Genomic DNA, 27,879 nt, shown 5'->3' with positions numbered 1-27,879 from the left:
GTGTACTAAGTAAGTCAGGGCTGTTGCAGAAATAATAGCATGTAACTAAAGAGTGTATCATGATGTGTACATAAAAGGGGGCAGAGTTAAGGTTGCACATTCAACCATAATTTGGGCATTTCCTGACTTTTCAGCGCTTCACTTGCAACCTTAATGTTCTTTAATGGGATATTATTAAAAACAGCTCTGGCTTACAATGGTTTACCGCCTGGGAAGCCTCAATAGACATGAAGCACTGTGTATTGAGGTGAACTGGCACCGAGAGCAATCTGGGTCATGTTGCTGTGCCACGTGCCCTATTGAGGGCTGAGTGTGGTGACACGAAGTGCAGTTTGGTCTGAGCTGGTGCATTATTCTCTCTCCCTGAACTTACAGCTACATGTTGTGAAGATCTCCTTTGTTCTGTGGACTATGTAAAAACTCTGACGTGTATCCAGAAAACTGACCTCAGTGAGACTTTGTATAATCTCACTGCAACTTGGTATGTATTAATAAGCAAGAGAACAACGATGAAATTAGCTGTGATTTGCCGGAGGCTAGAGTGTTGTTCTCCTTCCCAGGGCTAAGGCAGAGCTCTCTGTCTCTGTCTCTCTCTCTCTGTCTCTCACCCTCTCTCAGTGCCTCGCTCACTCATGCTCTCCAGCTCTCCCACTCTGACTCCAGCTGCTGGCCAACTGCCCAGTTAACAAAGAGAGGGGAGTTCATGGTTCCTGGCTTCGATAACAGAGCTGTATTGCCCTCCCACCCACAGCCATACTGACTCTGCTCTCTTCCTTGCTTCATTTCCTCTCCCCCACCCTGGAAGCTTCTCTGTCTCCTCAGGGTTGAGGCTGGATCTGTTGCTGTTTAACAATGGAATTACATGCATCTGGAGCAGAACGTTAGGACTCAGACATCTTGTTCACAGACATTAATAAAACTACTGCCCACTACTTGCCAGCATGTGGGTTTATTTCTGGGCAGATCTGTGACCTTGTGCCTCCCCTGTTACTGTAACCCTTGACCTTTCTCTGTCTTTGCATCCTATGAGAGCTCACTTATAGAAACTTCCTGAATGAAAGAGACTACACAGCTCATATATAGCCAGTATAGTAACCTATAACACCCTATTGACTTTGAAATGTCCTAGCTCCCCTTATGTACCAACACCTCGGTGCTGTTTTATGCTACCTGTAGTCACAAGATTTTTCTCATAACTCTGCTTAGAGCTGAGTAAATAGAAGGAAAAGTTTTTCTGCAAATATTTATTTGAATACAGAAGTGAATTTCCATTTGAAAACCTAATTGGGTCCCTTTTACTTTTCATGAACTTCTCTGCTAACTCATTTAGTTATGTGCTGTGTGACAGGGCAAGGCCAGATGGCTATGGGAAAGTAGTGGGAGATAGATATATTAGCTCCAGGCAAAACAAATCCCTGGTACCAGGATAAGTGAAATGGCAGCTGCTCCAGGTCAATTAAGACACCTGGGGCCAATTAAGAACTTTCCAGAAGGCAGGGAGAAGGCTAGGTTGATCGGGACACCTGAAGCCAATCAGGGGCTGGCTGAAACTAGTTAAAAGCCTCCCAGTCAGTCAGGTGGGGGTGCGTGTCAGGAGCTGTGGGAGGAAGTTGTGCTGTTGGAGAGGCTGAGCAGTACACACCATATCAGGCACAAGGAAGGAGGCCCTGAGGCAAGGGTGAAGTGGAGCTTGAGGAAGTGAGGGCTGCTGTGGGGGAAGTAGCCCAGGGAATTGTACATGTCATGTTTCTAAAAGGTCAGCTACCATAGCTGATACTATTAGGGTCTCTGGGCTGGAGCCCGGAGTAGAGGGTGAGCCCGGGCTCCCACCCCCACCTTTGCCCCGTGGTTAATCACTGAGACTGGGAGACAACAGAGACTGTGCAAGGAAGGATAACTTCTCCTCACCTCCCTTGCCGGCTTATGATGAAAATGGCTCAGTAGACTGTGACCCTTGTCTCTAGAGAGAGAAGGGTTACATGCAGGGTCACGGTGAGCCTCAGAGGCTTGCGAAATCCACCAGGAAATGCGGGACCCACGGAGGCAAGGACAGAGCTTTGTCACAACTGGTTTTAGAAGTGGGATTTCATACACAGCGTGGCGGAAGAAAGAGGTTTAAAAAAAAAAGTGCACTGGGGTTTTGGATTTTTTTGTTTGTTTGCTTTGTACCACAATGGAGGAGGTGGTCAGAGCTCTGGTACAAGCCGTGGCAGCCCAGCAGGAGGCCACCCGGGTTCAGGCAATGGCACAACAGGAGTCTGTGTGGCTACAGCAGGAAACCAATCAATTATTGATGAGCCAGACGACCCAAGACTGTGCCCTCTTGAGGGAGGTGGTGGACCAGCTGAAGATCCTCACCACCCAGGCCCGAGGGTCCAACAGGATGCGAACTCTGAGGGCCACTGGTTGTCTGCCAAAGATGACGTCAGGAGATGACGTAGAGGCATATCTCCTCTCATGCGAAAGGACTGCTCAGCGTGAGGCGTGGCCCCAGGAGCAGTGGGCCAGCATTCTTGCCCCTTTTTTGTGTGGAGCGGCCCAGAAGGCCGACTTTGACTTGTCTGCCATGGATGCCACTGACTATACCCGTCTGAAGGCAGAGATCCTAGCACGATCAGGGGTAACGGCAGCGGTAAGGGCTCAGAGGTTCCATGAGTGGAAATACCAGGAGAACAAATCCCCGAGGTCACAGCTATTCGACCTCATACACCTCGCACGGAAGTGGTTACAGCCCGAGGTGTGCAGGCCAAAGGAGATTTTAGAGACCCTGGTCATCGACCATTACATGCAGGGACTGCCGCCAGATCTCCGCAAATGGGTAGGCCAGAACGATCCGTCCACGTACGACAAGATGATCACACTAGTAGAAAGACAGATGACAGCCAGGGAACTGACCTGACTATCCAAGGAAGGCCCCTTTCGAAGCAAGCACCAGACCCCGACCCTGGAAGGTTGGGCAGCCAAACCCGCCGGGAGTCCTAGGAGGAAGAAGGGGGAGGGGCTGAAAACCAGCGGGGACCCCAGAAGGAAGGGATTGGCCTGAGTGGTGGGAACCCTGGGACTAAACCCCCTAACCCCCGGGATAGGGGAGTGATTAAAAGCAATTATAGATGTTATGCATGTGGGGAGTGGGGACACATAGCAGCACAGTGTCCCAGCACCGAGGAGCCTATGCAATGTAACTTGGGGGATTGGGAGGTCCCATGCTCCCTCGCGGGGGTCGCATTAGCCCTGCATAATTACACCAGGCCAGTGAGGATAAATGGAGCAGAGACTACAGCGCTTGTGGACTCTGGGAGTGCTATCACCCTCATATCGGGTAAGCTGGTAAAAAGTAGTCAGCTGCTACAAGCGAAATGCGTAGCAGTGACGTGCGTGCATGGGGCCGTGAGCCATTACCCCACCGTCCCAGTGGAGATAGAGGTTCAGGGAAACCCCATTGAGGTGACTGTGGGCGTAGTTCCTAAACTCCCATATCCTGTAGTCATTGGGAGGGACTATCCAGGGTTGATAATTTACTCCCCCCGGAGAGACTGGAGGGCAGTGGGGACCCTGAGGACAGCGACTCATTACCGGGGGAATGTCAACCCCCGAAGTTTGCTGAGATTTCTCAGGATCTGTTCTCAGCCCCCCGAAAGACCCGGAAGACAAAAAAAGAGCGGAAGGCCACGAAGGCCTTGGGAACCCGGATCCTGACCCATGGCCAGAAGACCTCCCTAGTAGGCAGATGGATGCGAGCAGCCAACAGAGAAACTTCCACCACAGAAGGTGAGCCAGAAGCTGCCCCCAGCCATGACGGCGGCGAGCCGCTGGAAGAAGCAGAACCCGGCCCCTGGGAGCTTGGGCAGGTTAGTCCCGGGAGAGAGACTTTTGGGCGGGACCAGGCGGAGGACCCCAGATATGATAATGCCAGGAAAGAGATCGATGGAATACCCGTGGATGAGAAGGTCTCGGGTCCCGGACCTTACTTTATAGTGAAGAAAGATCTCCTGTACCGCGTGGTGCAAATGCAGGAGCAAGAGATACAACAACTTCTGGTGCCACGAAAACATCAAAAAGCCATATTGAATCTCACCCACAGTCACCTGTTTGGAGGACACCTAGGGGTAGAGAAAACCCAGGCACGGATCCTGCAGAGGTTCTTCTGGTCAGGAGTACATGAAGATGTCCGGCGATACTGCACCTCTTGTCTGGAGTGTCAGTTACACAGCCCTTGCCCGCACTTGCAGGCTCCTTTGATACCTCTTCCAATAATAGAAGTTCCTTTTGAATGGATAGCCATGGATCTGGTAGGGCCTCCATTCGAACTACTATATGGGCTCCACCCTCGGGGCATATTGAATATAGCCAGAGAAGCCTGGGAAGAGGAGCCAAATCCCGGAAGGAACATAGTTAAGCATGTACTGCAGATGAGAGATCAGATAGCCCGAGTTACGCCCATTGTACGGGAGCACTTGGAGAGAGCACAGGAGACCCAATGAACCCATTATAAACACCAAGCGAAGCTTCGACTGTTCCGATCAGGGGATCGGGTGATGGTACTTGTGCCCACAGCAGAAAGTGAACTGTTGGCCCAGTGGCAGGGACCCTACGAAATAATCGAAGCCGTGGGAGAGGTGAACTATAAGGTGCGGCAGCCAGGCTGCCGGAAATCGGAGCAAATTTACCACATCAATCTTCTAAAACCTTGGCATGATCGAGAGGCATGCTTAGTCATGCAGGAGACCCTTCCCCAGGAGGATAACTTACACGAGCAAGTGAGGATATCATCCGACTTGACGCCGATCCAAAAGATCGAGGCAGCCGACATGATTAATTGCAACCGAGATGTGTTCTCTACAAAACCAGGGCGGACGACTGAGACCTATCACCATATCCGCATGATCCCCGGAGCCAAGGTAACATTGAGACCATACCGAATCCCAGCAGCCAAAAGAGAAGAAATCAAGGCCGAAGTAAAGAAAATGTTAGAATTAGAGGTTATTGAAGAATCTTACAGTCAGTGGTCCAGTCCCATTGTTCTAGTGCCTAAACCTGACAGTACCATGAGATTCTGTAATGACTTTCGCCAACTGAATGAAATATCCCAGTTTAATGCATACCCCATACCGCGCATCGACGAACTGGTTGACCGACTGGGTCGTGCCCGATTCTTGACTACACTGAATCTGACAAAAGGGTACTGGCAGATTTCTCTGACCAAAGAAGCTAAAGAAAAGACAGCATTCTCCACCCCGGATGGGCTATTCCAGTACACCGTCCTCCCTTTTTGGCTACGTGGGGCCCCAGCCACATTCCAGCACCTCAGGAATAAACTGCTGCGCCCCCACACTAGTTATGCAGCTGCATACCTAGATGATGTCATCATCCATACGCCAGACTGGGGAACCCACTTGGAGAAAGTTGAGGCAGTACTGCGCACCTTAAGGCGGGCTGGCCTCACTGCTAATCCCGCTAAATGCGCCATAGCGCTAGCAGAGGCTAGGTACCTGGGATATATTTTGGGAAGGGGCATAGTGAAGCCCCAAACGAATAAGCTAGAGGCAATTCAAAACTGGCCCCGGCCGACCCAAAAGAAGCAGGTCCGTGCATTCCTAGGCATGGTAGGCTACTACCGATGTTTTATTCCCCACTTCGCCACTAGGGCAAGTCCCCTAACGGACCTGGTGAAGGCCTAAGGTCCAGACATGGTAAAGTGGACTGACGCAGCAGAGGGGGCATTTACAGACCTTCGGACAGCCCTTTGTAATGACCCCGTACTCATAGCCCCAAACTTTAACAGGGAATTTATTTTACAAACAGACGCTTCCGAGGTGGGGTTGGGGGCAGTTCTGTCGCAAATGGTGGGAGAAGAGGAACACCCGATCCTCTACCTAAGCAGAAAGCTTCTCCCAAGAGAACAGAAATACGCAGTAGTCGAGAGAGAATGCCTTGCTGTCAAATGGGCTATGGAGACACTGCGTTATAACCTCTTAGGCCGGCGATTTACTCTTGTGACGGACCATGCACCCCTCCAGTGGATGCAGCGGAATAAGGAAAAGAATGCAAGGGTCACCAGGTGGTTCTTATCCCGCCAACCATTCCAGTTCCACATATGGCACAGGGCTGGATGCCACCATGGCAACGCTGATGGTCTGTCACGAGCATACTGCCTGGCGTCCCAAGTTGCCCAACTCTATGGTGTTGAGCAGAGGAGGGGGATATGTGATGGGACAAGGCCAGATGGCTATAGAAAAGTAGTGGGAGATAGATATATTAGCTCCAGGCTAAACAAATCCCTGGTACCAGGATAAGTGAAATGGCAGCTGCTCCAGGTCAATTAAGACACCTGGGGCCAATTAAGAACTTTCCAGAAGGCAGGGAGAAAGCTAGGTTGATTGGGACACCTGAAGCCAGTCAGGGGCTGGCTGAAACTAGTTAAGAGCCTCCCAGTCAGTCAGGTGGGGGTGCTTGTCAGGAGCTGTGGGAGGAATTTGCGCTGTTGGAGAGACTGAGCAGTACGCACCATATCAGGCACAAGGAAGGAGGCCCTGAGGTAAGGGTGAAGTGGAGCTTGAGGAAGTGAGGGCTGCTGTGGGGGAAGTAGCCCAGGGAATTGTACATGTCATGTTTCTAAAAGGTCAGCTACCATAGCTGATACTATTAGGGTCCCTGGGCTGGAGCCCGGAGTAGAGGGTGGGCCCGGGCTCCCCCCCCCCCACTTTTGCCCCCTGATTAATCACTGAGACTGGGAGACAACAGAAACTGTGCAGGGAAGGATAACTTCTCCTCACCTCCCTCACTGGCTTATGATGAAAATGGCTCAGTAGACTGTGACCCTTGTCTCTAAAGAGAGAAGGGATACGTACAGATATAGGTGTGAGGTTTTTTTGCAGGAGTGGTGGGAGAAATTCTGTGGCCTGCGTTGTGCAGGAGGTCAGACTAGATAATCATAATGGTCCCTTCTGACCTAAATATCTATGACTCTATGAGGCTAGTGAAATCCGCCAGGAAACGCGGGATCCACGGAGGCAAGGACAGAGCTTTGTCACAGCTGTTAAACAAATCACAGACCAGCCCCATTAAAACATGAATGGACGTATATTTGATTTTTAAAGGTTCCTTGAAGAAGAGATGAAAATTTCTGAGCACTTCTGCAATCTCCTCCAGTCGTCCAGAACTGCTACTCACACTCAGTACACATGCTCCATGGACCTGAAGGAATTCAATTCTGATGACAAGTTCAGAGTAGATGTAACAAAGCTAGCTGATGGGCAATACACAACTTCCAAAGCATGCAGTGAATTTCTTCTGAGCAAGAATAGTAAGTACAAGAAATCATGAGCCTGGCTTTCAGTACTTAGATCCAGGTGCCTCTGGGCATATGTAGCTCTGAGTCTCCTATGAGTGCATAAAACAGCATCAAGGGCTTGCGCATGCCTGTTGCTAGGTAGGGGGCCTGCTGCATAAGGATACTAACCCACTGCCAAGGCTGGAGTGGATCCCTAGATAGCTCTTGTCCCTGGAGTATCAGGTGACTTGTTCCCACCTCAGATCTGCTCCAGATCCAAATAACTATGATGTTAGTTATTTAGCCAGAATCAGACGTGACAGTGAAGGGTCACTTCCATTGAACATATCACAAATATCCCCTGTACAGGACTGTAGCAGCCTTTCCAGTGGGAAATCAAAGAGCAACATGAAGTTATTGCCCTGTCTGGTGGCATAAAATATCCCTAGAATAATGCAGGCAGGGCCTTTCCCTCTTTCCTGAGTCACCTCTTGTACATGGGAGTTAGTCTTCCTGATGGGAAGTTCAGGGTAGATTCTGGCATAGCTTATTCTGCCAGTTCACACAGCATGGTGCTGAACCCTGAATCCTGCAATAAGCCGTGAGGTTAATGGGTGCCAAACTAGACGCACAAAGGCCACAAAGGGCTGTAACCCACTGTCGGAGTCTCAGGATTCGGTTTATTCTGAAAATTAAACGTAAGGTAACAAGTGTCTAGATGAGTGTGAAAAAGATTACAGGAAAATGGACGACATTGCATGGCCATGAGTAATAAGTAATTGATGCTTTCAAAGACAATTCCAGTCCACTGCACCCAGACTGTGCACCTCTCCTCGGGGCTGGGAGGTCTCAGGATTGTAAAAATTGGCACAATTTGTCTTTCTGTGTTCCCACCCACAGTTAAACCGTATCCTCCGTTCAATCTGACTGCCGTGTTTTCAGATGGATATAATATCTCCTGGAAAACCATCTATCAGAACTCTGTCTATTACTATTTGGATGATGAGCTGGAATATGAACTGCGGTATAAGAAGAAGAGTGACACCTGGGCGGTAAGAGGGAAGCAAGGACACCCATGAAATTGCATGTGCCAGCAGAACACATGTTCAGGCATGAACCAAAGCAGGAGAAGCCCAGGAACTTGTAAAATAATAACCCCGAGCTCTGATGTGGGTGGGCGAGGAGAAGATGTCCTTGGGGTGTACGTGGTGTTTTCATTTGATTGTCTTGGCTGCAAAACTGAACTAAGGTTGAAGCAGGATTTGGAGATCAGGCTAGTTTATCCTTGTGTTTGAGAGGCTCTGTCTTTTGTAGGCAAGACTTCTAACTCAGGCCTGTCCTACACCAGATGAATCGTACACCAGGCCAATGCTGCAGCCAGCCAAGGATTAGCCTCGGGGCTATTAGATCCTATGCAGAGATCCAGACCCTGGCTGCGTACAAACATCTCCGATAGAGTTACTGCTTAAGGCAAATTGCACTCCAGACTGTGCTCCCCCGGAGAAACTGACAGGCTGCGTGCCCCTCTCCCTCAGCCAGAGGCATAGTTTGACTACTGTATTGGGGGGGGGGGGGCAAAGGCTGGGGGGGTGAGGTTTTCTGGGGGATCCAGGTGCATGGGGGTGGAGCTCAGCAGGGGGGCTCTGGATACAGGGGGTGAGGCTTGGCAGGGTGGCGATTCAGGTGGGGGAGCCCACAGTTGGGAGTTTCTGGGGGTGGGGGGGTCTGGCTGCATGGAGATTAGGTGAATGGGGGGCAACTCCCCATACAGGGACCCCTCCCCCTGCAGCTGAGGAGTGATGGAGGTAGAAAGCAGGGTGGTGGGTACAAAGCTTCCTGGAGCCAGGAGAAGTTCTTGGGGGTGGGTCTGACCTAGCCCTGGTGGCTCCCTGCAGGGGAAGTCCCACCGCCCTCTTCTCCCCCCCCCCCCCACCAGGTCTAGCAGCTGAGCACTCGTTTGGGTTGGGAAGCAGCTCAGTCATCTGAAGCTGGAGCTCCGCTGTGAGAGTCGCTGCTTTCCTGCCCTCCCCTCCTCTCACACAGCCCACATGGGGAACCTGACCAGCAGGCCCAGAGCTCCTGGCATCACCCCTCGCCCACCCAACGTTCCTCTCTGCCCCCCAGGGGGCCAGGGGGGCAGTAGCAATGCCAGATTCTGTGCCTGCCGGTCAGTCTCCCCACATGGGCTGTGTGGTGAGTCATCAGGAGCTTCTCTCCTGCCCTCCCCTTCTGCAGACCCCTGTGGGGCAAACTGCTGTGCATGCACAGTGCTCCTGGTGTCACCCCTCATGCCCCCCCCCAACATTCCTCCACGGGGAGGACGCAGGACCAACTACAAGGGAGAAATCTGGGCACCTTCCCCCAATGCGTCGCCTGTGCATCATATCCAGTCTGGGGGACAATTTCCCCCATGCCTACCCCAATCTGAGCCCATGCCCTCAGCCTGCAAAGCAAAGCTCCTGCCTTGTGGCTGTAGAGAGGAGGGTGTTATGGAGTGTCTCTGCTCAGCCGGTACTTGCAGCTCACTCCCTGAGGTTACAGTCCCCTGCTCCCCTCTGTTGTGTAAGCAGCAGTGTATGTAGCGAGGCTGGGGGTGCTCTCAGTGCTTCTCTTAGCTGAGATCACAGGGACATTTTCTAGGATGTGTTCAGACCTGTCTAGCTACCAACAGTGCGACAGATCAGAGCGTTTCAGAGGGAGCTGGGGGTCAAGCATCGCCTTCTGCAAGGAACTAAGGAAGTGCTAACCCATCAGTGCTGGAATAAAGATAGATGGGATCGAAAAACCCAGACCTTGACACCCGCAAGACTTTGGATGCTTGCAAGCCAGATCTGTTTTGTGGGTTTAGGCCTGTCTCTAGTGAGATGTCATTGCTGTTCAGAGGGCAAAGCAACGGGATCGGATGGTTCTGAAAGGTTACAGTTTGTTGGTCTAATATTGAAACTGACACTTTCTTAGTCAGAAACAGAACCTTTGTGGGTGGGGAGCGAGAGGGGGCTGGGAACGAACCCTCAACTTCTGCTAAAAGCTGCTGTGGTGTTTCACTTTGCACAGAATCAGAAGAGTAAAGTGATCCCAGAGGACAAGCGAAGCGTGGTGCTCCTGCCACTGGAATTCCAGAGGGACACAGACTATGAGTTCCAGGTGCGAGCCAAGCCCCGGCCTGGCTCTGACTACCTTGGGGTTTGGAGTGAATGGAGTCCCCTGCTAACCCTGAAAACTGAACCTGAGGGTAAACAGAGCATCAGCCTTTCTTTGCCTTCCTGTCCTTGCTGCATCCTCCCCTGTCTGATGTTAGCGAACAGTTCCAGAAACTGTAGTTTATTAAAACAGGAGCCAGGACCATGGCTGCAGTCATAGCACAAAGCTCAGCCCATTGGGTTGTTCAGCCCTGGTCTCTGAGACTCACTGCCCTGGGTTTTAACATGCAGGTGGACATACCTCGGGAGGCACCATCACCTGAAGACAGAGCACTGAGAGCTATTACCAGTTCTCTTTAAATGTTGGCCTTCCAGGATCCTGCTTGCTGATCATTTTCAGAAATTGGGACAGTCTGGGATGAGCAGGTTCCATTACTGGAGTTCAGGGTCCCACATTCAGATCTGGGTGTTGGGTTCGGGGAGCCTGCTTTCAGATTTGAGTTCAGGGCTCTGACTTTTATGACTGGGGAGTTTATATCCAGCTTTGACACTGAGGTTTGGTACAGCGATCTGGCATTCACATCATACAGCATGTGATTCTGACTCATGCATTCAGCTCATGCCAGTGCACTAAGCAACATAGGTAGCATATTTGGCCAAGTGGGTAGAGGGTGCTTCCACCAGTGCCTTGGGGGAGTATTTCCTCAAGTTGTGCAGGGGGAGGGACTAGGGCTATTGGCTATTGGCAAAGGACTTCCACCTGCCGGAGCTGGGCTCTCCCCTGAGGCATATGCCAAGGGTGCTTTCTGCTCTGTGTTGTAGGTTTATGTTGTAGCTCAGTCCATATGATGTCTTTGTGTCCCTCCCCCTGCACCCCAGGCCACTTGCCTGCCTCATCATCCAGGCCCCCTTTCCTTGCCTACTTCTGAAGCCCATGGAAGGTGTCCCAGGGAGGTGCTAATCAGACACAGCTGACCAATACCAGAACAGGGATCCTTGGCACACGGAGCTGCACATTGAGTCCTGTGTCTCCTAACAGAAAGTGATCCAAGAAAGTGTGATGTCCGCAGGATGCAACTCTGCCAAAGCTGTGGACAAACAGCCCAGACTGCAATCAGATGCTGTGCTGCCCATACCCCTGCCATGGGAGCAATACCATCTGGGCTCCCAAGGAGGAAAAGAAATGCCTGACCCCAGCTCCAGAGAGCTGTGCCACCGGCCAGCACCTCAGAGCCCATAGGAAAAGAGTTGGGGTGTAGAGATCCCAGTGCTTTTCCACCCCTCTGTCCTTGACTTCTCCTGCTTTCTCTGCTATCTTTAGACAGAAGCCGAAATGCAGGGTAAGAACTGACTAATCCCACTTGGTTCTCCCTCAGAGAGCCCAGGAGTACGATGGCTGGTGTCGCTGCTCGCCTTTGCTCTGGTTGCTGTCTCCATCACAGTGTTTCTGGCCAGACACCAGAGGTAAGAACACACAGGGGGTGCTGGGAAATACTCTGCTCGGCATCTGCTCTATGTGACCGCCCAGTCCCAAGGTTTCTGACCCTTGTCAGTCCAGGTCAGCAGTTAACCAGCGACTGTTTGCACAGCGCTGTTCCTCTTCCCAGGAGGAGGGGAGGGGACTCCACTTTCATTAGTATCCCACCATGAAAGGCACAAAGACTCAGCCCTCTACTATGATCTCCTGGGTGAATAGGACTGGGGCAGTGCTTGGTGGGCTCACAGCCCTGTCTGTGCCCACAGCACGGCCCTTCCCAGAGAGATCTGCTGCTGCCTGGGGCAAGCTAGCTCCGGGGCCTCTGTTGTTAGCATGCTGACTCCTCGCCCTCTCCTTTCTGGGGGGACTCTGCCCTCTAGTGGAGCCCTGCTTCCAGTGACGCTCTCGTGGGCTGGACTTTTCTCCTGCCCTTCTGAACTGGGAGCACAGCTAATTACTGCTTGTGTGAAAGCCACAGCGCCTGGGGCGAGGTGAGATAGAGTCTCTAATGATCCAGACGGGGGCACCTGGGAGCAGAACCCAGACCTGGCAAAGTGCACCTGCTCCAAGCTCTTACGAACTCCCACCTCAGGCTGGGTGAAGGAAGGGTCCCTGGGGTTTGTAGCCTCTGGGGAGCCTGGGCACTGGGCATTTCCGGGCCTGGGAGACCATGTGTAGGGTTGGGGGGCAAGGACCACAAAATTCTGCGGCAGAAGCTGGAGCCTTTTTTCAAGACAAGCCTGGGGCCTGAGCATTTCAGGATGGGGTGCTGAGCATTTTGGGAGGCAGGGCTCCTGGCTCACATTTTTATTGGGCAGAGCCTGGAGATCACGCCAGTCGAAAACTCCATTAGCCTGGTCCATCCTGATATACAGGAGGATGGAGCATTATCCCGAGGGCAGATCCGTCCATTTTCTTAGCAGAACCCACTCAAGGGGAATTAGGCTCCCAACAAGGCCTGGGCAGGCAACTCCAGCTGCTCAATACCAGATGCTTTGGCTTTGGACTGTGAAACATGCCTGACACTGAATCCTTGCTCTTGCTTTCTCTTCCAGCATATGGAAAAAGCTGGGGGTTTTCGTCCCAGATCCTGCTCCCTTTTTCAAACCACTTTATGTGGTACACAACGGAGATTTCAAGGTATAAATGGAACAAATCACATCCACAAGCAAAGGGGCACACGGCACAATTAAAACAAATGGCCCAGCTCCTTCACTCAGGCTGGGGCTTTCCAGAGGAAGCAATGGGAGGAGGAGTCTATTGCAAGAGAATGTCAAGTGACACTTGGGTGCAGGTTTGAATTTACCAGTGTGTCTGCCTGTGGAAAGAGCAGGCCTGCTGGCCAGCTTTGGGGGTTATGGAGAGAATAATTTGGGGGAGTCTTTAGCTCTGCACTTTCATTTTCAGTCTTCAAATTCTTGGCCACTTTGTCATTGTACCTCCGTGGAGCACCTTTTACTGCAGTAACACAGCAGATTCACTCACAACCCTTGGGGAGCTAAACCAGCTCTGCACAGCCTCTCCCTGCTGCTTTGTGTTTGGGCCTCTATGTTTGCACTGCACCGGAATATGGCTCTTGTGCTGCACCTTAATATCATAAAGATATTACACCCAGGACATAGCTGGCCAAGCACTCTCTTGTATACCCAGTAGCCATCTGAGTGCTCTATGAGGTGCAGTCTAGGACCATTCTCATTCCAGTCTTCTGCTTATGCCAGGAACCCAGTGTTAGCCCTTGCAATCCCCTCTAGGAGATCTTTTAATCCAGAGACCGGTTGTAGGTAGCAGCCTGGAAACATGGTTAGACCTGGAGGGGTAAATAACCAGCCCAGTAACATTCATCAAGCGGCAGCTATCTCTGAGTTAGGCGCGTATCCTTCTGAAGTCATAAGAACATAAGAACGACCATACTGGGTCAGACCAAAGGTCCATCTAGCCCAGTATCCTGTCTTCCGACAGTGGCCTATGCCAGGTGCCCCAGAGGGAATGAACAGAACAGGGAGTCACTGTGTGATCCATCCCCTGCCGCCCATTCCCAGCTTCTAGCAAACAGAGGCTAGGGATACCATTCCTGCCCATCCTGGCTCATAGCCATTGATGGACCTACCCTCCATGAACTTATCTAGTTCTTTTTTGAACCCTGTTGTAGTCTTGGCCTTCACAACATCCTCTAGCAAAGAGTTCCACAGGCTGACTGTGAAGAAATACTTCCTTTTGTTTGTTTTAAACCTGCTGCCTGTTAATTTCATTTGTTGCCCCCTATTTCTTGTGTTATGAGAAGGGGTAAATAACACTTCCTTATTTACTTTCTCCACACCCGTCATTATTTTATAGACCTCCATCATATCCCCCCTCAGTCATCTCTCTTCCAAGCTGACAAGTCTCGGTCTTATTAATCTTTCCTCATACTGAAGCCGTTCCACACCCCTAATCATTTTTGTTGCCCTTTTCTGAACCTTTTCCAATTCCAGTATATCTTTTTTTGAGATGGGGTGACCACATCTGCACACAGTATTCAAGATGTGGGTGTACCATGGATTTATATAGGGGCAATATGATATTATCTGTCTTAGTCAGTAACTTTATCTAGTTACCCTGATTCTCTTTTCACTTAAAAACAGCCAAACTCTTTTTTGCTTTAATCCTTAATGTTTCCCTCTCTGGCTAAATGGCATGCAAAGAGCAGGGTTCACAATGGAATTCTGATGGACTTTAAAGTGAGGGGAAAAAACTGTGAATTCCAAGCGTGCTTTTAAGTGTATGGTTCAGAGGGGACCCTGCCATACAATGGATGAATGGGGATAATGCCAGTGTCCGAATACAGATTTCACATTACCTCATCTTCCTTCACAAAACCTATTGTTAAAGCAGGTCTTATTAGAGGCACTTCAAAAGCTAGTTCTTGTTTCTGTTTCTTCTCTGACCCCCTTGGGAGAAACACCAGCTGCGCCCTAATGTAGAGACTTTAGCCAGGTGCCCAAAGAGACTGTTGGTTAAAAGGGTAAAGTTTCATATTTTCTGCTCATGGGTTCATGCAGAACAAAATAAAACATGCTTCCCACTACAGTGCCCCTCCCAGCTCCCCTTCTGCTCTCTGCTCCCTTCTTCCATTTCCACCTTCTTCCCTTCTTGCACCTCCATTAAACTTACCAAGCCTTTCACGCTCCTCTGACCTCACTTATTGCTGAGGGGTTTGAAACACGTTTCTTTATTCCTGGGTGTTTCTCCCCAAGGCTGACCAGCCATGGCATCTACGCCAGGGACTTTGCCATCTTGCTGCTCTCATTGCAGTCATTCTGATGCCTCAGCATAAACTGCTTTCCCTGCACATGACCCTGCCTTTACTGCATAATAGTTGAGTGGTTACCCAAGCCCTAAATCCAAGCAGCAGCTGACTCCCACAACGAGTTCCCAGTTTTGCACCATGAGATGCTAGCTCAGAATTGCAGAAAATTACAATATATAAAAAATGGACTACAATAGTATACTGAAAATATTATAATGCCATCCCATAAATGAATGGTAGGTCTGCACCTGGCACACCATGTGCTGTGTGGTCTCAGCATTTCCAAAAGAACATAGTAAAAATAGAAGGTGTTAGGAGACAAAGAAGTAAATTGATTACAAGCCGATGAGACAGTGTGTATCATGAGAGACTGAAAAGATTGGTGTAATTAGTTTGGAGGAACCAAAGAAGAAGGGACTTGACAGAGGTATACAAAATACTGCCTGGTCTAGAGGAGAATGACTGCACACTCCCGTTCACCCTCTCTCATAACACAAGAGCAAAGGGACCTTCAAGGACAATGAAAGGCAACACACTTAGAATTGATAAAGGAAGCATTTTTTATGTAAGTCATAATAAATATGTGGAATTTACTGCCACAGGATATCATTGAGGCCAAGGGCTTAGCAGGACTCTAAAAGGACCGGCTGTGTATCTGTCGAAAAGCGTGTGCACAGTTACAGTAGAGAAGATAAACAATATAAATTTATATCTCCCATTTCAGGACATAAGCCAGCTCAGCTCTCTGACAGGGTAAAGAAGAAACTCCCTCTCAGCAGTGTGAGGCTGCTGAGGTCTCTTACTAACTCCCAGAAAGGGACCTCCAAGTGCTGCAACATCCCGCCCCCCTGGTGCTCTTAGCCCAGGGGTGGATTAAAACGGCTCAGGGGCAGATCTGGCCCACCAGCCATTTTAATCCGGCCCTCAAGCTCCTGCTGGGGAGCGGGGTCTGGGGCTTGTTCCACTCCAGCCAGAGAGCAGGGTTGAGAGCCGCTCCACGCGGCTCCTGGAAGCAGCGCCATGGCCCCACTCCAGCTCCTTCACATAGGGGCAGCCAGGGGGCTCTGCTCTGCATGCTTCCCCCACTCCAAGCGCCGCCCCCGCAGCTCCCATTGGCTGAGAATTGCGACCACCGGGAGCTGCAAGGGCAGTGCCTGCGGACGGGGTAGCATTCAGAGCCATCTGGCTGTGCCTCCACGTAGGAGCTGGAGAAGGGACATGGCACTGCTTCCGGGAGCTCCTTGAGGTAAGTGCTGCCCAGAGCCTGCACCCCTGAGCCTCCTTCCGTGCCCCAAACCTCTGCCCCAGCCCTGATCCCCCTCCTGCCCTCCAAACCCCTCGATCCCAGCCCGGAGCACCCTCCTGCACCCCAAACCTCTCATCCCCAGTCCCACCCCAGAGCCAGCACCCCCAGCCGGAGCTCTCACCCCACCACGTCCCAACCCCCTGCCCCAGCCCTGATCCCCCTCCTGCTCTCTGAACCCCTCTATCCCAGCCTGGAGCACCCTCCTGCACCCCAAACCTCTCCTCCCCAGCCCCACCCCAGAGTCCGCACCCCCAGCCGGAGCCATCAGCCCCTCCTGCACCCCAACCCTAATTTTGTAAGCATTCATGGCCCGCCATACAATTTCTATTCCTAGGTGTGGCCCTCAGGCCAAAAGGTTTGCCCACCCCTGCCTTAGCCAGAGGCTGAGCCAAGTCAGACGAGAGCCTGGAGCTAATCCCAGCCCTGGTTCTGAGGCAACTCAGGGAGGCAATGCCAGCTGGGAGCTCAGCAAGGGCAGCCAGGTCTACTTACTACCCTGAAAGGAGGGGGCAAGGCAGGGGCCGTGCTGACCAGCCACTGAGGTAGGGCCGGTTGGGGAAGCAGAGGGGCGGCCTTGGGGGAACTGTGCTTTCCTGGTCGTTGCATGGAAGGAATGTACATTTGGAGATGTTTGCTGATTTGGTGTCAGTTTGGGTTAAACCAGCATCCCTGAGATAACCCCCACCCCGTAGGCGACAGGTGTTCAAACTGCAATGATTCTTTCATTGTCTTCAGCAGCCCTGCCCTGAGCATTGCTCATCCCAAAGGATGTCTCAGGGCTCTGGACAGAGGTCACTTCCTGCTCTGAGGTAGAAAGTGACAGCCATTCTCCGTCGGACTGGACAGAGAGTTTTGCCCACTCTGTTCCTCGTTAGGCTGCTAAGAGGGAATGAAAGGTCATTCATTTCTAAAATGGTGAAACTGAGAAACTTCTGGGAAATTAATAAAGTTGCAGAATAAAGCAACAGTCGCCCACACAGTTATCAGCCGCAGCACGAAATGCACAGACAAGGGCGCTACAGAGGATGTGGTGACCTTGCTAACACCTGAACAGGGACTTTATTACCAGCTGGCAAAAAACAACTGTTCTAGGACATATTCAACCACAGTCTGTCTGCACAAAACCAGGCAGCTGAGGTATTCCTCTTGCAAATAAGCTGGAAATTCTCTACAGGGAGCACTGAGGGAAAAGGCAGTCAGAGCACAACACTCCGTAGACTTGTCCCTTCTCAGGTGCTTTGGAGTCTTGGTAGCAGCTGTGGGTAGTGAGTGCGGAGAGTGTGAGGGTCAGTTATGGCTTTGTTTTCACTTACTCTTTACTTTGTGAACATTCCTCCTTAGCTCTCTGCTCTCCCCAGGCAGGGGCTTAGCCCAGAGAGGGCTCAGGGCTGGTTGTTGTCTTTTATTAATTATTATTTTTAATTCAATGCAAATCTGGTCAGTAATTTCTGAGTTATGGAAGAATGAAAAATACCAACTCCAAAGCTGTTCTGTTTACAGAGGGTGGAATCCTAGCACCTTTGGCTCTCTAGGCCAGCGGTTCTCAAACTGGGGGGTCCGGACCCCTCAGGGGGTCATGAGATTATTAAATGGGGGGTTGCGAGCAGTCAGCCTCCACTCCAAACCCCACTTTGCCTCCAGCATTTATAATGATGCTAAATATATTTAAAAGTGTTTTTAATTCATAAGGGGGGGTTGCACTCAGAGGCTTGCTGTATGAAAGGGGTCACCAGTACAAAAGTTTGAGAACCACTGTTCTAGGCCCATTTATTCCATCACGATTCCCATACCAGCCCCGTACAGAGCTGGTGGAATGAAGGGTGTCTCCATTTTTGTCTGTGGATGTGCCTGGCATACTCTAGTCCTGGATCTGGCTGGCAGGGAATCATAGAATCATAGAATATCAGGGTTGGAAGGGACCTCAGGACGTCATCTAGTCCAACCCCCTGCTCAAAGCAGGACCGATCCCCGACTAAATCATCCCAGCCAGGGCTCTGTCAAGCCTGACCTTAAAAACTTCTAGGGAAGGAGATTCCACCACCTCCCTAGGTAACACATTTCAGTGTTTCACCACCCTCACGTGAAAAAGTTTTTCCTAATATCCAACCTAAATCTCCCCCACTGCAACTTGAGACCATTACTCCTTGTTCTGTCATCTGCTACCACTGAGAACAGTCTAGAGCTATCCTCTTTGGAACCCCCTTTCAGGTAGTTACAAGCAGCTATCAAATCCCCCCTCATTCTTCTCTTCCGCAGACTAAACAATCCCCAGTTCCCTCAGCCTCTCCTCATAAGTCATGAGTCCCCTAATCATTTTTGTTGCCCTCCGCTGGACTCTTTCCAATTTTTCCACATCCTTCTTGTAGTGTGGGGCCCAAAACTGGACACAGGACTCCAGATGAGGCCTCACCAATGTCGAATAATGGGGAACGATCACGTCCCTCGATCTGCTGGCAATGCCCCTACTTATACATCCCAAAATGCCATTGACCTTCTTGGCAACAAGGGCACACTGTTGACTCATATCCAACTTCTCGTCCACTGTAACCCCTAGGTCCTTTTCTGCAGAACTGCTGCCGAGCCATTCAGCCCCTAGTCTGTAGCAGTGCATGGGATTCTTCCGTCCTAAGTGCAGGACTCTGCACTTGTCCTTGTTGAACCTCATCAGATTTCTTTTGGCCCAATCCTCCAATTTGTCTAGGTCCCTCTGTATCCTATCCCTACCCTCCAGCATATCTACCACTCCTCCCAGTTTAGTGTCATCTGCAAACTTGCTGAGGGTGCAATCCACGCCATCCTCCAGATCATTTATGAAGATATTGAACAAAACCGGCCCCAGGACCGACCCCTGGGGCACTCCACTTGATACCGGCTGCCAACTAGACATGGAGCCATTGATCACTACCCATTGAGCCCGACAATCTAGCCAGCTTTCTATCCACCTTATAATCCATTCATCCAGCCCATATTTCTTTAACTTGCTGGCAAGAATACTGTGGGAGACCGTGTCAAAAGTGATTCCCATTATTAAGTGCAGACAGCATTGTTAGAGAACATATTGCAAGAAATACAGACAGAGATGAAAGCAGAGTAGTATTGCTTACTAGTTATTTCGTACAATTTTGTTGTACTGTGAGTGGAACTGGACCCTTGGGAGAAGGAGTGAGAGATAGCAGGCAAGCAGCAAATACATTCTGCCTGTTTAACTCCAAGTAAAGGGATTTGCGCTTTTTTTGTAAACAGCCTTTTGCACTGTCTAAGCACCTTCCCATTCCTACCCTTTACAGCTCAGAGACAGCCAGGGTTAAAAATCAATTAATCAACATAAACCTTATGATTGCAGCTTTAAATGTATGTTTTCCATGTCACGTGTGAGATGGTAACAAGCAGTATTCCAAACCTGACCCCCAACATTTCGCTGCTCTGTCTAGTTAGACTGAGAGCAATTTGGAGCAGGGACTGTGTTTGTCTAGATGTCTGTAGAGCACCCAGCACAGTTTGTGCACTTCTGCAATATAAATGATTGACATTAATTAGTACAGGGCCATTGGAACAACATCTGGTTTTAGCTAGGGCTTGTCTTCACTACCGCGCTGACACTAGGCCGCCAGGAAAGTACTCTTCCGTCAATGTAATTACTCCACCACAGCAAGAGGCGGAAGCTATGTTGGTGGGAGCGCCTTTCCCACTGGCATAGTGTGGTGTGGACACCAGTTTAAGTCGATGTAACATGCATCGCTCAGGGGGGTAGTTTTTTAACACCCCTGAGCAACGTAAGTTACATCGACCTTAGCAGTGTAAACAAGCCCCTAGAGTTTCAAAGAGAATTAGAGGATTCAGCCAGGAGTGACGGCTGAGAAATAAAGACAATGAAGTATTTATTCTTCTTTGGGCCGTGCCCAACAACCATGAGGGCTCCCCTCCCCCCCGACTTCAGACAGATATGTCCCAGCCCCTAGGTGCTTATGGGCTAAATCATAATGTACATAGGACATGACAAGTGAGGGTGAGAACAGAGCAGAGGGGGATGTACTGGGGCTGGGCAGGTCACACAAAGAAACTTGGATTATGTACACTCCTAATGGAGCAGAGGCCAGGGCAGTGCTGCAGCAAACGGGGTTTGGGGTGTTCTAGACATAGGGGGCAGCATAGCAAGCATGCAAAGCCGTGTGTGTGAGAGGATGACAGAGAGCAGTAAGGCTGGGCTTGCTGGGTTGGATGCAGTGGGAGGCAGGGTCCGGTAAAGGGGTAGGGGCTGTGTGATGAGGGAGCAAAGGCCAGGGTAGGAGCTTGACCAGAACAATCAGAGTACAAAGGCAGGGACACACTCCAAGCTTGAAGGGCAAGTACAAAACAATGAAATGAAGAGCTAGATAAAACCTAATTGAATTGACTTACAGATAATTCTCCTGCAGCTGCTGGGCCTGGCAGTAATGCCACGGAAATTCTTGCCATTCCTGGTTGGTTAGAGTCCGATTTCCCTCTGAAAAACAATTCAGTTCCTTGGGTAGCCGCAAGTCTCAGCCCCGCCGCCACCTCATACCACCTCTGCCCATAGGCAATGCGATTTGCTAGCTGCTGGCCACCACTGAGTGCAGCGCTAATAATCTCTCTCCTTGTGTCTCTGTGCAGAAATGGGTTGGTGCATCCTGTACCAAAGCAACACTGGATTTCTTTGAGTGGGGAATTGTCCTTCCAGAAGTTTTAGAAGTTTACAGCAAACACCTTTCCCACAACACTGCAGCTGAGGAGCTGAAAGAACTCAATAAAGATCACCCTCGCGACACTTGCATGTCTTGCCTGGCCATGCACGGTCAGGACAGCCAGTCCCATCTGTCCAGTTTGAATAGTAGCAGTGGGACACAGGACCAGTCATATGGTCATCTCTCTATTGACACAGTAACTGTGGCTGATGAATTTACACCTTGTTACTCACAATGCAACTGTAACAATGCTCACCGGGATCATGAACATCTGGATGCTGATGGAGAGGATGGCTACCCCAAGGTTAATCTTGACGGTGACAACAGTGAAATTTCCAGCAGTTTGCCTCTGGCTGCCCTGAGTGCACAAGATAACATAATTTCCTCTGGCTCTGTGTCTATGGAACCCTCATGGAGGAGTGCAAGTCCCTCGGTGCATCGCCCAATGGCAGAGGCCCTGGGAGGAGGGATGGGGAGTATTTTAGAGGCCCTTTGCCTGCATCATGAGCAGTGGGATTTAGAAAGTCCAGCTTCTCTGCCTTCTCCAGATGGTGAAAGTGTTTCCTATAGCGATGGCCCTTATGACTTTTTCTCTCCTAATACACGAACTGGTGATGGTTACCCAGCAATATGCATAGATTTAGACACCATTGACAGTGGATTTGTGGACTCAGATTGTGGGAGTCCAATCGAGTGTGAATTTGAGAAAAGCAGTCAGACCAATTCAGGCTGTACTTCTGGATCCATCACACTCGAAAATGAAGGAGAGGACTTCCCGCGGAGTTACGTCAAACAGTGGGTCTCCTGTCGCTCTGCCACGCTGCCCAGTGGGACGCAGACAAACTAAGGACTCATGCTGCTTGCCATTTCCAAGCCTAGGCACTAATACAGGAGCCCAGAAAACCTACGCAGCACAACACGAACAGAACAAAATGCTTAGTGCTGAGTGCAAACAGCCTGTATTGCATGCAACTGAAACGAGCAGCTGCACAGAAATTTGCCTTTTGCTGCTGGTATACACCCTAGGTTCATGTCACATCAAATCTGACATGATCAACTTTTTGACAGCTTTGCTGGTCAGAGTGGTGCACACGGAGCCATGGAATTTCATTTCTTCCATGCAGGAAAGGCAGCTGCACCCTGGGAATGGACCTTGAGCTTGGGGAAATGCACAAGATTTTGAAGCCATGTTTATAAAGAGAGTATGAAACTTTCAAATGACTCGCTCTCTCTAGTGGCACTTGGCCTGAGAGTTTGGTGGCATTTAGAGCTTTTGTAAGCATCATCACCCAAATTTTAGTGTGCAAGAAACTGAACAGAACTCAAGTTTCACGGCTAAGTTCCAGTCAGGCTTGACAGTATATTCTGCAGACCAGAATCTTACTCCCTCATTCTTTGAACCTACATCTTAATGTAATAGTTTCTCAGCAAAGCTACACCTTCCAACTCCAGACAAATTCTCACCGCTTTCGGGGCTGCCTCTTTAAGCAACATCTTTAAAAATACCTTCTAAGCACGTTAATTATAGCATTGTAGTGGCTTGTAGATTTATGCAAGAAATGCAGGGACTGTGTGTCTGTCTGTCTGTCTGTCTGTCTGTCTGTAATGAAGCCCTGACCCAGGCCTTTGGGCACTACTGCAGTATAACTCTTCAACAGTACTAAACCTGGACTGTTCCTGCTTGTAATAGAGCCACTCATGACACAGGCACTGGGATCAGGAAAACATTTGCCTCTGGCTGTTTTGTGACTGCATTTTGTTATTTAGGACAACTGCATTGTAAAGTTAATATAATATTGTTAGTGAGTGTAAGGGCCCAGGCCTGCAGTCTGCTGCATTTCCAGTATAATAATCCTGTTCTGTCTGTGATACAAATAAACTCCTCCTGCCCCCGTCTATCCCTCCTGTTCTCTGGGATTCCTGCAGCATCACCAGTTCTCCTAGGAGAGATCAGGCATCATCCAGTGGGCAGCATCACTCACCATTCACAAGCACAGAGTAAAGGATCAGTGATCCAGGGTCAGGAGGAGACCTGTTCTGGGCATGCAGAGTATCTCTGAGCCAGCAGGGAACCTCTGGCCCAGGGGCAGCATGCCTGGGCCTCTGTTTGTAGGAAGTGTCCTCCCTGCAAAATCTTCAGGTTGGCTTGCTCATCAAGATGCAGAGAGCAAGGAGAGCCCTGGCCATGCCGTCTTCAGGCTCACCCCTGGGATTCCTCCCTGAATTCTGGAATTGTATCAAGCCAGGTTTAGAGGCAACTTAATGTCTGCCTTATGCCCCTGGATGTAGCCCCGGACTTCCCGGCAGAGCCTCCTCCTCTCCAGCCTCAGCCCCTCTGCCGGATGCAGCCCCCCCTTGGCACAGCTCCTCTGGCCTCATCTGTCTATATCCCCGTGTGCAGCCTCCAGGGCCCCACTGCCCCCTCTGGTAGGGCGACCAGACAACAAGTGTGAAAAATCGGGACAGGGGGTGGGGGTGGGGGTAATAGGAGCCTATATAAGAAAAAGACCCAAAAATCGGGACTGTCCCTATAAAATCAGGACATCTGGTCACCCTGCCCTCTGGCCCTAACTCCCTCCCCTCTGCAGCTCTGCTCCCCTCCTTGGGTATGTCTACACTACCCGCCGGATAGGTGGGCAGTGATCGATCCAGTGGGGGTTGATTTATCGCATCTAGTCTAGATGCGATAAATCGACCCCCGCGCGCTCTCCCGTCGACTCCTGTACTCCAGCGCTGTGAGAGGCGCAGGCAGACTCGATAGAGGAGCGGCGGCCGTCGAAGACACCGCGGTGAGTAGCTCTAAGTACGTCGACTTCAGCTACGCTATTCACGGAGCTGAAGTTGCGTAACTTAGATCGAGCCCCCCCAGTGTAGACCAGGGCCTTGTCTGCCTCGGTCTGTGGGGACATGTTGCAGCCCCCTCAGGTGCTGTAGGGCGTGCTAACCCCCGTGCCCTCGCGGGGGCAGCAGAGGAGCACATAGGCTTGCTCCATCTCTTGCTGCTCAGCCGGAGACTTTCAGCACCTAGTTCGCTCTGAGGTATTAGACCTTTCTGACCTGACCCTGCACAGGCCCCAGGGAGGGAAGACAGAGATAAGACATGTAAGATCTGCAAAGAGGGGCTTCCCACTACAGGCCCCCTCTGCCACAGCATCACCAACCCTAAGTGTCAAAAGTTACAAACTAGGCCCCAAACAAGCATGCGATTTTTACAAACAATAAATTCCAGGTTCTTATTTCTTACCAGCTAGTTGCAGAGCCCCCAGGCTACATTGGGTCACATTTTTCTCCACAGCCATGAGGGCTGCCTAGAAACTTACCTTTGATTGCTTTTGAATGAAAGCTGAAAATTCTCATGTAATCACATGACTCAACGAGCCAGGGCTTTGAGAGAAACGTCGGCTACTGCAAAGCTAATGACAGGATCATGAGAGTTGGCGACCCTGCTACTGGCGGGAGGGGACTCCCAGCACAGACCAGTTCAGCACGGCCGGGGGAGGGGCACTCCCAGCTGGGACCAGCTCAGCATGGCTCCTAACTGCTTGGCTGGGGAGAGACTCCCTTCCAGCTCATTTGGTAGAACTGCTGACTGCCAGTTAGGAGGGGCCTAATGGGTCTCAAGAGTGGCATTGTGGCCAGGAGCTCTACTGTACCTCCCCCTCATGCCGAGAGCTTGGCTGATCTCATGAACAAAGTAGGATCAAGCTGGGTTTGTATTTTGATGGGAGCCATTAAGGAAAAACCCACATGTAGCAGTGGGCTCCTCAGTGTTGCTCTGTGTGTGCACCCTACACAGAGGGTGAGGCAGGCAGGGAGTGTGCGTGTGTGAAGTTGGGAATATTAGAGATGGGAGCTCTGCATGTAGCAGTGGGCTCCTCAGTGTTGCTCTGTGTGTGCACCCTACACAGAGCTTTAGGGTGGGATTTCCCAACATGCTCAGCACTGGCCTAGCTCTGCTCCCATTGATGTCACTTGTAAAACTCTCATTGCTGCTAATGGGGGAGTGAGGCCACCATCACGTGCCTTGGGAAATGCCACCCTCATGCTCATTGTGCAGGTTTGCTTTCTAAACATGAACTCTCCAAATCAGACAATGAAAAACCAGAGCGCCTCTGAAATGGGAGCTATTTCTTAAAGGTTCACCCTGAGACAAATGTAGCCAGCTGAACTCAGAGCAGGAGGCCCCAGAGAGCTTCATAAAGTGGTTACTGTGAAACTGGACATATTTTGTTTCCTCTGCTGGTGAAGGGACTTGGGACCCTACATTCAGGGCCTTTCCCCATCACTGTGGCTTGTGAATCACTCTGGAGGTGTTGGGGTCCATGTAAGGCCAAGAGCTCTGATGACTAAGCCAACATGCAGCTGAGAAGGAAGCACCAGCACTTAGGAGCTCTGCAGCCAGCTCGTAAAAGACTGACCCTCCCTCCCCAGTTTCATTTGATATTCATGTTAGAAAACATGGGGCCATTCTCCAAATGGGAATTTAGCTGTGGAGCAGTTTAGCCTCTGCTGTGACCACAGGCTGTCTTGGTCTCGCTGTGCTGCTGCTCTGCCTTCACTAGGGCACAGCCAGGGAGTTAGCCCAGTCCCGCACTGTGTGTCCTCTACAAGGGAATGTTGCTGCTTTTTAACCACGTGTACCCCAAAACACTTCGCAGACTGTACTGAACCAGCTGTGCAAACTGGAGCTCAGTGCAATCCCCGGCTAGAGTGGAACATGTCAGCTCCTTCCCAGACCACACCAGGTCAGGCAGAAGACTCCTGTTTCCAATTGAAACAGCAGGGGGAGAGCAGGAAGGCCAGATGCAATTTGGCCAAGAGACTGGGACCACACCCTTATTTTTGTGTTCCATGATGATGGGAAGCCAGCACTCCCTAGCACCGCACTGGAGCATTGCGGGGACAACTAACCCAGAACGCAAGGCAGCCGATTGACTCCCCCATCTGGAGCACCAGGGTCAGGGCTGATTCAGAGGGATGTGTGCCCCTTCCTCAGTCCCTAATGCCACAATTTCCCAAGGCACGTGATGGTGGCCTCACTCCCCCATTAGCAGCAATGAGAGTTTTACAAGTGACATCAATGGGAGCAGAGCTAGGCCAGTGCTGAGCATGTTGGGAAATCCCACCCTAAAGCTCTGTGTAGGGTGCACACACAGAGCAACACTGAGGAGCCCACTGCTACATGCAGAGCTCCCATCTCTAATATTCCCAACTTCACACACGCACACTCCCTGCCTGCCTCACCCTTCTGAAGTTAACGCCGCCCAAACAGATTATTGTCATGCCAAGCCTTGCTTCTCTGGCTTTAATCTCTCTCTCTGGCTCTCCTCTGGCTGTCGTGATGCATCTCAGACACCACTGTGTAAATGACTGTGCAGGTAGCAAAGCTAACAGTAAAGCTACTTCTACCAAGCCATGATCAAGTTCTTCTGCTTTTCTAGGTCTCAGACAAGGGAAACCCTCAATAAGCCAGAGGTCAGTGTTGGGCTGGATACTTATTATTTATGCAGTGCCCAGACTTTGTTTGGTACCTTACAGAGCACAGAATAAGATAGGTCCTGGTCCATACGCTTCAGTGCTCATGGCGTACAAATGTATCTGAGCCTGGGGCATGAGGTCGACAACAGTCTCGCCGCTCACACTCAGGCAGGGCTAGGAAGTGTTTTTAGGTCACTTATAAAAAGCTCTTGTACTTATTTTTTTAAAAAACTCTAAGAAGGTATTTTAAGTCATTCAGCAAATAGTTCAGTCTCAGTAAAGTTAACCCCTTAACGTAAATTCAGCAATTGCTCCCTCACTAATGAGTAATTGCAGATGTGGCTACTTCATATCAGTCTGATCATCTCAGAGAAACTTGCCATTGGTTATTGAGACTAGCTTTAAAACAAGGCACAGTGAACTCTGCTTTATGTACCAGAACTGTTGCTGCTTGGTGAACAAACCACACACTCTAAACTATCAAGAAACAGAGGAGGCATGAAAATTGAAGTTTAATTGGTGCTGGTAAGGAGACAAGCTATTGCTATGCTTTGTATTTTGCTGGCTAGTGCTAGGAGAAATGATTGAACTAAGATGTTAACCAATAATAAATAATACTAGGTGTTCAGCTTTATAGTGTTTCTTGTACTATAAATCTGTAACGATCCAGATCATCTCTGCAATTTTGTTCCACTAGCTCCCAGAGCACAAAGCGGTAGTTTGTAGCACATTGCACTCTCTACTGGCAACAAACTGCCCAGTGAGGAAGAGTTTGAGCTTATGCTACACCCAGGGTTGGGGCTACGCTGGAAGGAGACCTCACCCCTAACAGCACATTTCTAGAGAAAACCAGCTGAGGAAAATTAAGGCGGATTAATGAATGACTAGCTACAGCTATCCGTGAGCTGGATTCCATACAGATACCCATCTGCAGAACATGGTGTGTAATTGCTTTGTGTTATTATTGCACTATGCTTTTCACCAGTGAAAAAAGGCTTTTCACAGCCTCCAGGGTTTAGGGCTGGCACATTTACTGTAGGCAGCTGTCACATGCATCAAGTTCTGGAAAATGTCCCTCTGAGGTTAACGAGAGGAACAGACTAATCATTTTGGAGGGTTTGTTACTCTGTGGATATGAGAAATCTCTATTACTTTTCCCTTTCTCCTCCCCCTCTACACATTCTCACCCTTTATGTGTGTGTGCATATTATTTATATAG

At 50.3% G+C, this 27,879-nt stretch overlaps 1 protein-coding gene across 2 annotated transcripts in view; it reads left to right on the top strand.

Annotated features, from left to right (window-relative positions):
• The window catches only part of IL21R (interleukin 21 receptor), a 32,603-nt gene extending 10,253 nt beyond the window's left edge, over positions 1 to 22,350 (top strand). For both annotated transcript variants that reach the window (XM_074964920.1, XM_074964919.1), the window contains 7 exons: positions 376 to 481; positions 7,098 to 7,303; positions 8,171 to 8,322; positions 10,325 to 10,502; positions 11,787 to 11,874; positions 12,943 to 13,027; positions 21,112 to 22,350. In XM_074964920.1, coding sequence (XP_074821021.1) covers positions 376 to 481; positions 7,098 to 7,303; positions 8,171 to 8,322; positions 10,325 to 10,502; positions 11,787 to 11,874; positions 12,943 to 13,027; positions 21,112 to 22,029 — 1,733 coding nt within the window. In that variant the 3' untranslated portion in view covers positions 22,030 to 22,350. The remainder of the gene's footprint in view (positions 1 to 375; positions 482 to 7,097; positions 7,304 to 8,170; positions 8,323 to 10,324; positions 10,503 to 11,786; positions 11,875 to 12,942; positions 13,028 to 21,111) is intronic.
• The last annotated feature ends 5,529 nt before the right edge of the window (positions 22,351 to 27,879 follow it).

This window comes from Natator depressus, chromosome 10 (genome assembly GCF_965152275.1).
Source record: "Natator depressus isolate rNatDep1 chromosome 10, rNatDep2.hap1, whole genome shotgun sequence".
Classification (NCBI taxonomy): Eukaryota; Metazoa; Chordata; order Testudines; family Cheloniidae; genus Natator; species Natator depressus.
This window is presented reverse-complemented; position numbering and strand designations above follow the sequence as displayed.